The following is a 15,423-nucleotide window of genomic DNA, read 5'->3' as shown; positions in this document are numbered from 1 at the left end:
GCACTTAATGCAGCAAGACTTGGAACTACTTGTCTAGGAGGAGCACTGCCAGCCCTGTTTTGTAATTTTTAAATGTTCTTCCCACTTGGGCATTCTTCACAATTTCTTGTAGCACCTACTGAGTGCACCTCTCCATTAAGGCATGTATGCCAGCTTTAAATTGTTCAGACTAGATTCAAATAGTCTTAGCCTATCAAATATTTGTGACCCCTGTTCGGGTGTACATTCAAACACTGGCACAAAGTTTGCATGCTGCCTGTGTTGGAAGCAATGTGCATGGGTTGATTATTTATTGCAATTGATTCATCTGTTTCTGACCTTTCTCAAATTCCAAGACAATAGAGTTTTAATCTTAAATACAGGATGTCCAAGTTATCAAACCTGAATGTAAATAATTTCTTGCTGTGATTTTCAGCAGTTCCACTATGACTTCGTGCAGTGTTGTTAAATGTTCCTCATTTGTGTAGAGATGGCAGCATTTGTCCTCCCACACTGCCTGTCTTCTAGTGCCAATGCCCATTTTCTGGCTATCCATGTTTGAATCCCTTCCATCACGTTTCCATTCTGCCACTCATCAAAATGACTCTTATCAAAGTTAAAAATGACATCGGTGTGATTGCCAAAAATAAACTTTCCTCCCTCATTCTTCTCAAGCTGTCTGCAGTCTTTGATATGGTTGACTACATCATCCTCCTCCAGTGTATTTTCCGTACAGCTGTATGGCAACCTCCTCCATGGTTCCATTGTATCTAATAAATTTGGATTTAGCTTGCCATATTTTTATTCTTCCTTCTATGCAATTACCTCCAGTACTCTGATCTCCTAGTTTCTATCTTTAGCCCCCTTCTATTTCTTATCTACATGCAACCCCTTGGTAACATTATCCAAAAAGACATGTCAGTTCCCATGTACACTGACAATACAGTTCTACCTTGTTTGGACTACTTTTCCAATATTCGGTAGTGGATGAGCAGAAATTTCTCTCCATTAAATATTGAGAGAACAGAATCTATTTTTTTCAGTCCATGCTATGAACTCCATTCCCTAACTTAATCCTTTCCTGGCCATAGTCTGAGATTGAACCTGACCATTCGCAACTCTCCTATGAAGGTTTTAGGGACTTTTAATTATATTAAAGGCACGCTATTTCCCACTGGACCATGACCCCATCATCGAGCATCAACCGTTGTGTCCACAACAGTCACTAATCTCATTTTACCTGGGGATCTCCTCCCCACCACCCCCACTCCCCTTCAGTCTCCAAGCTCATAATCCCACAACCCTGCACAGCATGCTTCTACCTTCTTCCCAAAATCCACAAACAGGATTGTCCAAGCAGACCCATTGTTCCTGCCTATGGAACTTATTTCTTCCTATCTTGACTCAGTTTCTTTTCTCCCCTTGTCCAGTCCCTTCCCACTTACATCCACAATTCTTCTGGTGCTTTATGTCAACTTCAAAACTTCCAGTTTGCGGGCTCCAGCCACCACCTTTTCACCATGGAATCACCATGGTGCAATCCTTCTACATGACCATTCACCATCAGGATGATCTTAAGGCTGTCTGCTTTTTCCTGGTAGGAAGGCCTGAACTGTCCCCATTCACCATCACCCCCCTCCGCCAGGCTGAGCTCATCCTCCCTTTGAACAACTCCTCATGGGTACCCTCATGGGCTCCAGTTATTCTTGTCTCTTTGTGGGGTATGTGGGAACATTCCTTGTTCCAATCCTACTCTGGTTCCTCCCCACAGCCCTTTATCTCCAGTATGTCAATGGCACTTCCCTCTCTTGTCTGGAATTGGAAAAATTGATCAAATTAATTTCCAATTTCCACACCGTCCATCTCCGACATCTTCACAGAGTCATACAGCATGGAAACAGACCTTCTGGTCCAGCTAGTCCAGATACATGTTCCAAAACTAAACTAATCCCACTTGCCTATATTTGGCCCATATCCCTCCAAATCTTTCTTATTCATGTACTTACCCAAATGTATTTTAAATGTTGTAACTAGCTGGATCCACCACTTCCTCTGGCAGTTCATTTCAAACATGAACTACTCGCTCTTGTTTTTAAAAAAAAGTTCTCTCTCTTGTCCTTTTTAAAACTTTCTCCTCTCACCATAAAAATATGCCCTCTAGTTTTGATTTCCCTCTACCCTAGGGAAAAACCCTCACGGTTCACCTTCTCTATGCCCCTCATGATTTTGTAAACCTCCTGTAAGGTCAACCCTCAACCTCCTACACTTCAGTGAAAAATGTCCTGGCCTATTTTTATAACTGAACCCCTCCATTCCTGGCAACATCTTGGTAAATCTTTTCTGAGCCCCGCTCAATTTAGTAATATCCTTCTAGAATGACCAGAACTGCACACAATACTCCAGTTCAGGCCTCACGTCTACAACCTCAACATGATCTCCCAATTCCTATATTCAAAGGTCTGAGCAATGAAGGCAAGTGTGCTAAACAGCTTCTTAATCACTTTGTCTACCTGTTCTTCACTTCTTCAACATCTCTGTTTCAATTTCTGGGGATAGGCTGACCACCAATATCCACTACAAGCACACAGACTCCCAGAGTTACCTGGACTATGTATCCTTTCACTGTGCTTCCTGTAAGGACTCCATTCCATTCTGCCAGTTTCTCAGTCTCTGTTGCATTTGTTCTGATGATGCCCCTTTCCACAGGGTAGGGCCACAGAAATATCCACCGTTTTCCTCAACTGAGGATTTCACCACTAGTTAACAGGGCCCTCAGCCATGTTTGATCATTTTCCCACAGTTTGGCCCTGACCCCTTTTCCCCTCCCACAACAGTGATAGGGTTCCTCGATCCTCACTTCCTACCCTACCGGGATCCACATCCAAAGGATCATAAGCTACCACTTCTGCCACTTCCAGCAGGATGTTACCAGCAGACATGTATTCCCCTCCCCTCTTTTGTCAGCCCTCTGCAGGGAACTGGTCTCTCCAGGACATTCTGGATCACGCCTTCTCCACTCCCAGCACCTCCCCATGGCACCTTCCCATGGCAATAGCAGAAGGTGCAGCACTATTCATGGCTCCAGACACACCTTCCAGGTGAAGCATTGATTTACCAGCACTTCATTCAATCTAGTCTACTGCATTTGTTGCTCACACGTGGTCTCCTATATATTGGATAAGAAAATGCAGACTGGGTGACCACTTTGCAGTTCACATGTGTTCTGTTTGCAGAAATGACGTCACACTTCCAGTCATCTGCCACTTTAACACACCAACTTGTTCCCTGGCCAGCATTTCTGACTTGGGCCTGCTTCAGTGCTCCAGTGACATTCAATGCAAACTGCATGAACAGCATCTCATTTTCTGCTTCTGGACCCTAAAACTTCCAGCACTCAATATTAAGTTCAATAATTTGAGAGACTGAACACTAACACCTCTGACCTTTACCCACCCTTATACCCCAAGGCCCTGTCATGGCCTGGGCTGCTATCAACACAGTTAACCCATTTTCACCTACTTATGGTCCCTGTTATCAGTTTTTTTTCTTCTTCTCCTCTTGCTTACTCTCAACCATCTGTTTGTTTGCCTGATTTCAAGATGGTGGCAGGGTAAGTTGCTCCATTCGGAGCTCCACTCTGCTCACCAGTTCCTTTTCTTTTTTTTCTTCTTTCTCTCTGCAGTAATTCTATCCCTCACCACCCCAACCCCCACCCCATCCCCCACCCCACCCCTTTTAGCTACCTACCTAAGGAGCCGGGTTGTGACCGAGAGCCACGTAGCAGAAGCTGAACGCTCGGGCTCTGTCCTGCAGAGACAGCGGGTTGAACATGGGTTGGAGCGATGTCAGCAGCGAGAGCGGGCCAGTGAGGGTGCAGCGAAGGTGGCCTAGCAATTGGAGTGGCTCCTGCACTGTTGTGGAAATGGGACTTGGGACTCTGAGATCTAGACTTTTTATTTATTGCTTACCTTTTTGGCTTTGTTAAATCTTTTAATTCTGGGTTTTGTAACCAAGTGGGTACCAGTGAATGGCGACTTTGTGCACTTTTCGCTGTACTTATGTATTCCTATACAAAGTACATGTGACAAATAAATAAATCTAAATCTAAATTTGGGCTCCATCTCTACCTACCCACCCACTCCTCCTCTTCCCCAGCAGCAGCACCCCCCCCAACACCTCATCAGTGTAAATACAGCCTTCTCCAGGCTACTATCAGTCTGAAGAAGGGTCACTGGACTAGAAACATTAATTCTGCTTTCTCACCACAGATGCTGCCAAGCCTCCTGAGTTTCTCCTGTAATTTCTGTTTTTGTACTCTATGAATAAACAGTTTTTGTTGTTATAGTCCCTGCCACTACATTGATAACTGAATACTCAAACTTTACTCACAAAAGCAACAACTTACATACTGACACACAGGAGTCCCACCAGCAAGTATGGAAAATACCAATAAAAAATCACAGTTCAGAAAAAAGCTAATAATTAACAAGAAGTATGTTTGAAAACAGCTTTCTACTTTCAGTAACTCAAATACAGTAAGTGCTTAAAAATAAAATTCTGTCTTTCAAAAAAAACGTCAACACAATCACTGTTCCTTTCCATAGTTATGGTTCATGTACTTGAAATCACTTCAGCAGTGATACCACCGAAAGTCTTAGCCATGTATAATTTTTTTTTAAAAAAAGACTGTTTCCTATTAATCTGGTTCATTTTTGGGAAATTTGGTCGTCATGGACAAGTTGGACCTAAGGGTCTGTTTCTGTGCTGTATGACTCTATAATTCTAACATAGAATCATCACAGTGTGGAAACAGGCCCTTCCGCCCAACAAGTCCACACAGACCCTCAGAGCATCCCACCCAGACCCATCCCCCTATAACCCACCTAATCTACACATCCCTGAACACTACGGGCAACTTAGCATGACCAGTCCACCTAGCCTGCGCATCTTTGGACTGTGGAAGGAAACCCACACAGACACGGGGAGAATGTGCAAACTCCACACAGATGGTTGCCCGAGGGTGGAATTGAACCTGGGTCCCTGGCGCTGTGAGGCAGCAGTGCTAACCACTGAGACTCGGGTTCGCTTCCACCCTCGGGTGACTGTCTGCGTCGAGTTTGCATATTCTCCCTGTGTCTGCATGGGTTTCCTCCCACAGTCCAAAGATATGCGGGCTAGGTGGATTGGTCAGGCTAAGTTGCCTGTTGTGTTCAGGGATTTGTAGATTAAGGGGGATGGGTTTGGGTGGGTGCTCTGTGTATCGGTGTGGACTTGTTGGGCCGAAGGGCCTGTTTCTACACTGTAGAGATTCTATGATGATTCTATGTTAGAATTATAGAGTCATACAGCACAGAAACAGACCCTTCAGTCCAACTTGTCCGTGACAACCAAATTTCCCAAACTGAAACTTGCCTGTGTTTGGCCCATATCTGTCTAAACATCTTGTATATGTGTACCTATCCAAATGTCTTTTAAATATGTAACTGCCTGCATCTACCGCTTTCTCTGGTAGTTTATTCCACACACAAACTGCGCTCTGTATAGAAAAGGTTGCCCCTCAGTTCCCTTTTAAGTCTTTATCCTCTCACTTTAAACCTATGCCTGATTAAGTCTTTTTAATTCCAGCTAAAACTTACAAAGCCTTCAAAGAATTCTTGGATGCCCGAAATCCAACAAAACAGCATTCTTTTACCCTGGAGTCTTATCTGATCAAGCCTGTTCAACGTGTTCTAAAGTATCCACTACTGCTGAAAGAGCTAGTGTCTCTAACCGATGCAGAGAGTGAGGAGCATTATCATCTAACAGGTCAGTGCTAAATGACAAGCCAAAGATCAAGACATGATTAGCCTTATAATCCCATTGAATTTTGTTTTACCCAAAAGCATTATTTCCAGATGTGGGAGGGGATGAGGAGTGTTCAGTTAGCTGACTACAGCTGTACTTGGTGTCCAATGCCAGCGCGGTCCCTGCTGTTGGTTAATGAATTGAAGAACTGAAAAGGAATGGAAAGTGCTTAAGCTAAAATTGTTCTGTACAATTTACAGGAAGAGCTTTGATCAGATTTACATTTAGAAACTTGCATACAAACATTTATAGAGTCATACAGCAGGGGAAATAGACCATTTGTTCAAATTGTCTATGACGACCAGGTTTCCTAAACTGAACAACTCCCATTCGCCTGCGTTTGGCACATATCCCTAAGATGTCCTACGAAAATAGTTGGCAAAACAAAATCCATTACTGTCATTCCAGGAATGAAATCCACAAGAGAGGAACATTTCTCTTGGTTTGAGTTTGCTGTGTGTAAATCCTCCCATCTCACTTCGCTACCCCCACCCCTGTCAAAGGGAGGCTGCAGATGCACCCTGCTGCTCTGTTTTTAACCCTGATTTCAGTCGTTACCTTATGGAATTACTTTCACCAACTTTCTACATTATTTTTGATACATGAATAGATATTTTATGAAGATTTTGAGATGCTATCATCTTTTACCTTTTTATGTTGTTTGCTCATTCATGGGATGTACACACCATAAGAATGAACACATTTCTCTGGGTCTAGAGGCACCAGGCGAAGTAATGATGACAGATTTCTGTCCCTAAAGGGCATGTGAATCAGATGGCTTCTTACAACGATCACCTTTGAACATGCTTTTTGTACAAGGTTCTTTTTTATTTAATTCAAATGTTACCATCAGCCATGGTGGGATTTGAACATATGTCCCTAGGATATTAGTCTGGAGTTCTGGATTACTAGTTCAGTGACATTGCCATTCCACCAATAGCTCCCATGAGGGAGTGCAATACTATGGATTGTTGCACAAATATGCTTTGGCCAAGTAGCACAGGGTTTTCACCGGTACCTCTCCTAATCTATCACTCTTCTGTTTTACCCTAATAAATGGCGTGGGCAATGGGAGTTGGGATCTAAGGAAGAATGCGAGTTGACGGAGAAAGGAGTACACCATGATAAGACCATAAAACGTAGGGGCTGAAGTAGGCCATTCAGCCCATCAAGTGAGCTCCACCATTCATTGAGATCATAGCTGATCTGATCATCCTGAACTGCACTTTCCTTTGTTCCATTACCCTTGATTCCTTTGCTTATTGAAAAAGCTAATACTTTAATGACCCAGCTTTAACAGACTTCTGTGGTAAAGAATTCCACAGATATCAACTGAAGTCTGTGAAAAGTAACTAAGTGCAACAATCCTACGTACACCTGAAGCTCAACCTCCAGATAATGAAGAATTCTTACTGTGGTTTGAAAAATATTTTGAGATTTCTTTTTGTGATGCCAATTTTCAGCTTGAAATGAAAAGCATAAAGTTTGCCAGTGACTTTATGCCTTATCACTAAAAATGTACAAGATCGATTAGCAAGATTTTCCCTTGGAGTTTCTTCCCTCCAATTTGGTAAAGTGTCTATACATAGTGATTCAACTCAGATGACTGCAGTGAATGAGGTGAGATTCTTTTCACTGTTAATCTCTGGTTAATATTGTTTCACACACAAAATAATATCTTCTGTATCAGTAGAAAATATTACCCTGGTGCATTGGAAGGTCTTTTAATGAGGTGATAACAATATATTAAAGATAGCACAGATAGTGAAAGTTTTACTAACCAGCAGTAGTTGCTCATTTCTGGTGGCTGAAGTGGAGCAAAATACCTTTTTTCTGATACTTAACATCTTTCACTTTGATCAGTAAAAACCAAGCTAAATCACCAAATCAGGCAGCCATCTGTAAAAACTATGCTGACAAACATTCAGTTTATTTTAGTTGCAAGTTTTAAGGATAAAAACCAGCAATTGTGACTTTTTGCTGAATGTTTTATTTTCCATCCTAGAAGCTCTAAAGGCAATGGAGAAGGTGGCCAGTCATATTAACGAGATGCAAAAAATCTATGACGACTACGGCACGGTATTTGATCAGTTGGTTGCAGAACAGCCTGGAACTAAAAAAGAGGTAATGCTGTTGGCATTGCTTATTTTATTTCTTCCTCTTCTTGCTGCCTTTATGCTTAAGACAGGCTACCCTTTGCTGCCTCTGCATAATGGACACACCTTGCAACTAAACTGCTACCGTCAGTGTCTGCATAATGTAAAGGCATCACAGTCAAATCCAGTATGGACCCCAATCATACAATTCCATTTGGGGTTGTTAGTTAGCAATCAGAAGTGAGAATCTCAACTGAATTTTATTTTCCTTTACCTATCCCTAAGAAACTGAAACCAATTGGCACACCTCTATTTCAGGTGTAACTGAACCAAATAGCTTCAACATGAAATGGACATCAGACTTCCAGGTCTGGGTGGATTGTTTGTATCCTGAAAATCAAACCTGGATGGCTTGTTTTGGGCAGTAATATGCAACAGAACATTTGGAAATGACTTCATTAACATTCTTGGACATTACTATTGTATTAAATGATTGTAGTTAAAGGAATCATTATTTTTAGAGTCTAAGGCATCCAAACCTCAGTTGAAAGTGTCAGGACTTTGGAAGTGTTCTTGTATCCTGTGTGCACATTCTGCTCTCAAATAATTTCACAAGCGACTCATTGAAAATGAATACTAGCTGATATTGTAATTTTGATAGTGTCAATTTCATTAGAACATATTCATTACTTAACACTCAAGATGGTCCACTCATGTAATTTGATTTTTATTTGTTTAGTAGCAAGAGCTCAAGAGATTCAGCTACATATTCCCCTTACCCGGGTAGAGCACGTTAACTTGAATTCGGTTTTATTTCTATCTGCACTGACATCAAGTCTGGAAGGACAGGCAGATGATCAATAACTTAACAAAGACCGTTCCATAAGCATGTAGATGCACTCTGGTGTATTCTGTTTCATCTCCATTATATTAAAAAAAGTAGATCCATGCAAATTGAATCTTATCCTGTTCTGATTTTCGCATTTAGAATCATAGAAACCCTACAGTGTGGAAGCAGGCCATTTGGCTCATCAAGTCCGCATTGCCCCTCCAAAGAGCATCCCACCCAGACCCATCCCATCCCTGTAACTCTGCATTTCCCATGGCTAATCCACCTAGCCTGCACATCTTTGGACTGTGGGAGGAAACCAGAGCACCTGGAGGAAATCCACGCAGACATGGGGAGAATGTGCAAACTCCACACATTTGTCCGAGAGTGGAATTGAACTTGGGTCTCTAGTTTTGTGAGGCAGCAGTGCTAACCACTGAGCCACTATGCTGCCCTTACTTTTAGCAGTCTTTTATTACTTACCTCCAGATGGATTTGCTTTTGTTCTAGAGCTTAAATATCATGTTTGCTGTTTTAGGTCACAGAGCTTTCAATGGGCGAGCTATTATTATACTCTTCAGTTACTTGGTTAAACCCATTTCCATCCCTGAGTCGAATGAGAAAAGATCCTGAACTGACCGTCTTTGGTAAGTGCTGAATGTGGGGGTGATGGAGGGCTTTCCTTGATTTAATTAAGATTTACTAGACTGAGTGAGTAATATACCCAAACTTTCATTTATGGTTGGGAAAATACAAATTCACATTGTAGCAGCAGTCTAAGTCTGTGTGTATGTTTCTCAGTCCTCTGACCTAAGGATGCAAATGTGGTTCTGTTGTTTAAAAAGAATACAAAAGAAGTTCTAAATAATTATAGGCCAGTTAGTCTTGCTTTAGTGATGGGCAAATTGTTAGAATCAATCCTGAGATCGGATAAATTGTCACTTAGAAAGGCATGGACTAGTCAGGATAGTTAGCATAGCTTTGTTAAGGGAAAGTCATGCCTTACAAATTTGACTGAATTCTTTGAGGAAGTGACAAGGAGTATCAATGAGGGTAGTGCAGTGGATGTTGTCTTCATGGATTTTAGTAAGACATTTGATAAGGCCCCACTTGGCAGACTGGTCAAAAAAGTAAAAGCCCTTAGGTTACAGGGTAATCTGTCAAATCAAATTCAAAGTTGGCTTAGTAACAGGAAGCAAAGGGTAATAGTTGATGGCTGCACTTATGAATGGAAAGCTGTTTGAAGTAGTGTTCTGCAGTGCTCAGTGTTGGGACCCCTGCTGTTTTTTTTTACACATCAACGATTTGAACTTGGACCTGGGAGGCACAATGGGAAATTTCAAACGACGCAAAAGTTGGCCGTGTAATGGATAGTGTAGAGGTAAGCTGTATGCTCCAAAATGAGATAGATGGGTTAGTGGAGTGGGCGGGAAAGTGGCAGGTGGAGTTCGATTCAAAGTGTGAGGTAATGCATTTAGGGAGGTCAAGCAGGAAAATACATAAATGGGAATACATTGAGGGGGGTAGATGAAGTAAGAGATCTTGGCATGCAAGTGCACAGGTCCATATGGGAGCAGTAAGGTAGGTAAGATTGTGAAGAAGGCATATGGGATGCTCTCATTCATTGGCAGAAGTATAGAATTTAAAAGTAAGAGTATAACAATGAAACTGTCTGAGGCACTGGTGAGGCCACAACTGGAGTATTGTGTGCAGTTCTGGTCACCGCATTACATGAAGGACGTAAAGTGAGGGTGTGCAGAGAAGATTTACTAGAATTTTCCAGGGCTAGGGAATTGTAGCTATGACACAAGATTGGATAGGTTGGAATAGTTTTCCTTGGCACAAAGAAGGCTGAGGGGTGACATGATTGAGGTATACTAAATTCTGAGGGGATCGAGATGAAGTAGACAGGAGGGACCTGATTCCCTTGGCAGAGAGTTCAAAAACTGGGGTTATAGATTCAAGCTAAGCAGGAGTAGACAGGATGTGAGGAAAAACCCTTTTGCTCCAAGGGTGGTGAGTGTCTGGATTTTGCTGTCTGAATTGGTGGTGGAGGCAGAGACCCTATACTCTTTAAAAAGTACCTGGATCTGCACCTTAAGTGCTCTGAACTGCAGACCTCTGCACGATGTTCAGGAAGATGGGCTTAGAAAGGTCATCTGGGTGTCTTTGAGTTGGCATGGTCAACATGGGCTGAATGACCCTCTTCTGTGCTGTATCATTTCTGTTGTTCTATTTGGTAATTGGCAGTGCAGTGCAATGCAACAGAAAATTTCTTAATTACTTTAGGATGAAAGGTGAGGCAGTAGAAAAAGTTTCATATATCAACAACTGTTTGGCACGACAAGCAACTATCTTCCCTGTATAAATCTGGACAGGTTACCAATTGGCTGTAGAAACAGATCACAGCCAAGCCTGATCAAGTCCTCAACAAACATGCATACTTCCAGAATGGATCACTAGATAATGATTAAACTGCAAACTTAAATCAGTTTTGCACCTTTGCCTGGAACAATCTTGTAGCAGCATCTCACCTTGATCACTTCTTTTACACTTAAGATCACCAAATTTACTCCAGACCACGGATCAGACTTATAAATTGTCCTCATCTGGATGCCTGAGTTTCATAATAGATTTATCCACTGATTTAGCAGGGAGAAAGTTAAGAATTGTTTTTATTGTTCATTGAGGGGACATGGGCATTTATTGCCCATCCCTAATTCCCCAGATGACATTTAAGAATCAGCCACATTGCTGTTATGTGGTACTTGTTTTTTAAATTGTGGACTTCATGTTTGAGCAAGAAGCTAAGACAGTTTAGGACCATCCTTCCTATAATGTTCCTATGTGAAATGCAGATAGTATATTTACATTTTACTAATCCACCATGGACAAGAATAAAGCACAATGGAAACATTTCAAAAAAATCTGCTCCTTTATTTAAAATGCAGTTTTCAGAATTTTATTTTTGTTTTTTTTCATTTCAGTAGAGAGAAACATGCCTTCATTCTGTATTTACAATTAACTTCAACATTATGTTCTCCACTGTCTTTTGTAGCAAATGACATTCAGCCTAATTGTAGACGTGTCATTCCCCCTCAACTCCTATTAACCTTTCTTTATTTAATAAGCAGTCAGAAGGCTGAGATTAACAAATGTATCTTTTTCATTCCCTAGTTTTTAAGCGAGCTGTCATACTGGTGTATAAGGAGCTCTACAAATTTAAAAAGAAAACTGTAAGTGACACATTTAACTCGTGATCGATGCATACACAGTGCCTCCTTTTTTGCCATTGACCTTGCCCTTGACTGTAAAAGTATTCTCTAATTGAGTTTGAATTTTTGACTTGCATAACTTGCCTTCTTTCCTAGGGAACAATTCCACGTTCAGCTTACATCTATGGTGATATCGATCAGTTTAAATTCCGATGGTTGATTCCACTGTCAGCTCTTCAGGTCAGATTGGGAAACGCTGCAGGTAATTCAATTTAGTGGTTGAAGTTAAATTGCAAACTTTCAATAAATTGCCCCATAAAAGACTAATTAACAAGATGAACGAAAGGGCAGTGATGGGACAAGTGTCAAATGGATTACTGGCTGATTTTGAGACAGAAGGCAGAGCATGAAAGTAAGGGAAGAGGGAGTTCAACTCTTAAGTGTGAGGTAAGGTGTTTAGGGTTAAACAGTTAAAATACATAATAAGTAGAACTTATAGAGAGGGGAAGATGAAGTGAGAGATCTTGGGGCGGTGTGGTGGCTCAGTGGTTAGCACTGCTGCCTCACAGTGCCAGGGACCTAGATTCGATTCCACCCTCGGGTGACTGTCTGTGTGGAGTTTGCACATTCTCCCCGTGTCTGCATGGGTTTCCTCTGGGTGCTCCGGTTTCCTCCCACAGTCCAAGAATGTGCAGGCTAGGTGGATTGGCCATGCTAAATTGCCCATTGTGTTCAGGGATATGTAGCTTAGGTGGGTTATAGGGGGATGGGTCTGGGTGGGATGCTGCAAGGGTCGGTGTGGACTTGTTGGGCCGATGGGGCTGTTTCCACACTGTAGGGATTCTATGATCTATTCTAAGTGCCCAGGTCCCAAAAGATAGCAGTACAGGTAGATAGGGTTTTAAAGAAGGCATATGTGATGCTCTTATTCATTGGCAGATGTTTGGAATACATAAGTAGGGATAGAAAATGAAACTGTAGAAGACACTGATGAGGGCACAACTGGAGTATAGTGTGCAGTTTTAGTCACCAATTTACACAAAGGACATAACTGATCTGGAGAGAATGCAGAGAAGATTCAGAGTGGCACAAGGTGGGAAGTCAAATGTTAATGTAAAATAGCAGTTCATAATTTACATGTAACAATGGACTATGGAATTAAAAGAACAAATGCAAAATTTTCAGACAGCATTAAATAGGGAGGTTGTAAACACTAAAGAGAATTCAACAAATGATAGGACAATATTAGTAAACTTACAGAATAAACACTAGACTTCCCTTATATAGGGGTAGAGTTGAAAAATGGGAAGCTATGCTAAACCTGTCTGGGGACTATGGGTATATGCATCAGGAAAGACTTGACAGGCGAGCTTTACTTTTTATAAAGAGACTGAGGGGTACCAATAAGAGTTCTTTAAAACCATGGTAGAGTCTTGACAGAGTACATACAGAAAGAATGTTTCCTCTTATGAAAGCACATAACATCAGGCTTTCAATATAAAAAAATCCAATACAGATTTCAGAAGAACCTTCTTTACAAAAAAAATGATGAAATGTGGAACTCAATTGAAATGAATATGATAGATGCCTTTAAGGGGAAGCTGGACAAATATTTTGGGGAGAAGGGAATATATGGTTCTAGTATTAGATTTAGGAGGACAAAAATGGGGGCATGTTCAGGTACAACACCAGCATGAACTAGTTAGGCCAAATGACCTGTTTATTTGTATATCTTTTGTGATTTTTTAAAAATATAATCCCAGCACTCTATTTGCATCCATACAGTTTTGTGAAGCATGTCATAGATTTGGATTGTTTTTACATAACTTACTTTTTTTTAAGGATCTAAGGTTCTTCCTTTTCCTTTAACAATGGTTTGTTAGTTTCTAGTGAGATTAGGTTATGGATCAAGACTGTTTCGTTCCTCTGATTATATCTGTGATAGTGGAACAGAAGAAATGTCATCGGTAGTAACAAACATAGAGTGGAGTGATGGAGTAGTATGTGAAGATAGTACAGTTTGGGTTTTGTATACTGTTTACCTGCATAATGGTCAGTTTCATACAGATGAAGGTAATGGTACTAATGTGCTGGCTATGATAAATGAGAGGATTAAGACACTGAGTAAATTGGTATTCAGAAGTAGCATAAGTCAATAGAAAGGCACAATGTAAGATTGTTTTCTGACAACTTACAGTCTATTTTGCAATTACACTAAAAATGTACACCACATAATTATGGAAAGTAAAGTTTTATTTAAGTTTATTTTTAAGCTCTCTTGCACCCAAATGTATGATAATACAAGCAAGCATTTTATTCTAACTGTTGAAAAGTCCTGCACAGAGCTGTAACTATTTTCTTCTTGTAAAACAGCACAGAGATTGATTTTACCAGCAGTACCCTTCAGGAACCATTCAATTAATTCAATGAACGTGATTAAAATAATCAGGTCTTACAGGAAAATCTAGAGGCCACTGCAGCTTTTTATGGGTCATAGTTTATAGCTCTTGTTCCAGAAACTTCAGAATCAGGAAGTGGCATAAAGACATTGCAAGAGACTTTTTCATTCTGCAGTTGCCTTCATTACCTGTTTCTCTTTTTGTTCAGGCACAGATACTAACTGCATCTGGGAATTAATCCACACTAAATCTGAATTAGAAGGACGGCCTGAAACAATTTTTCAGTTGTGTAGCAGGTACGTAAATAATGCCTTTAGACTTTTTATTGTGCAAAGTCACCATCTAGAAGGGTTTTAAACATGGCTTTGTGTTTCACTACATTCTACTTAGCTTTAACTATTCAGTACAAAGTTATTTATCTCCAAAGAGTTGTATGAGTCTGTTATAACAATGTCTCTTGGCCACCACTTGTCCATCGTAAACATTTTGGGGCTTAACCATTTGCTAATCTATGGAAACATTAATCCGGATTTTCCAATAGCCAGGTAGTTGTTATTCCAGCATAATGTGAGCTGTGCACGCATCCCTGAAGAATCCTCATTATAGCAGATTCTGAAAAAATTGCCCTGGAAATTGAAAATTACGCTTGGCAATTCCTTTATGCCTGGAGCTCCCAAAGTCTGTGTTTAAATCGGAGAATTTGGACGGTTCTGATGGAATTGAGTAAATAATTAGAGGAAAAGTTAGATCATTAATTCTATGGTCTAACTCTGTGTAACTATTCAACTAACTCTACACTTGCCTAGACTGTAATTTGAACCACCCAGTTGCAGCTATCTCACGGTGCTGTTTTCCCTCGGCCGGAGATGGTTCTCATTCCACTGGTCCATACTTAACCCCTTTTTCAGTGCTGTTGGACACACTCGCCATTTACTGGCTCTGCCCTCCCTACCTCCTTCCCCTTACGTTGGAGCTGCAGACACTTCCCTGGCTCCACAGTTTACCCTTCTGTGTTTACCCTGTCCAATAAGCAGCATCCTATTACTACTAATAGGTAGTTA

General features: G+C 41.0%; 1 protein-coding gene across 1 annotated transcript in view; it reads left to right on the top strand.

The window, feature by feature from the left end:
* The window catches only part of tiam2a (TIAM Rac1 associated GEF 2a), a 358,836-nt gene that overhangs the window by 340,586 nt on the left and 2,827 nt on the right, over window positions 1-15,423 (top strand). The window contains exons 18-23 of the mRNA XM_048601453.1: window positions 5,605-5,784; window positions 7,829-7,947; window positions 9,287-9,395; window positions 11,926-11,984; window positions 12,120-12,225; window positions 14,571-14,658. Of these exons, the coding sequence (XP_048457410.1) occupies window positions 5,605-5,784; window positions 7,829-7,947; window positions 9,287-9,395; window positions 11,926-11,984; window positions 12,120-12,225; window positions 14,571-14,658 (661 nt within the window). The remainder of the gene's footprint in view (window positions 1-5,604; window positions 5,785-7,828; window positions 7,948-9,286; window positions 9,396-11,925; window positions 11,985-12,119; window positions 12,226-14,570; window positions 14,659-15,423) is intronic.

This window comes from Rhincodon typus, chromosome 9 (genome assembly GCF_021869965.1).
Source record: "Rhincodon typus isolate 14 chromosome 9, sRhiTyp1.1, whole genome shotgun sequence".
Lineage (NCBI taxonomy): Eukaryota > Metazoa > Chordata > Chondrichthyes > Orectolobiformes > Rhincodontidae > Rhincodon > Rhincodon typus.
Note: the sequence above shows the minus strand (reverse complement) of the source record. Positions and strands in the feature narration are given on the sequence as shown.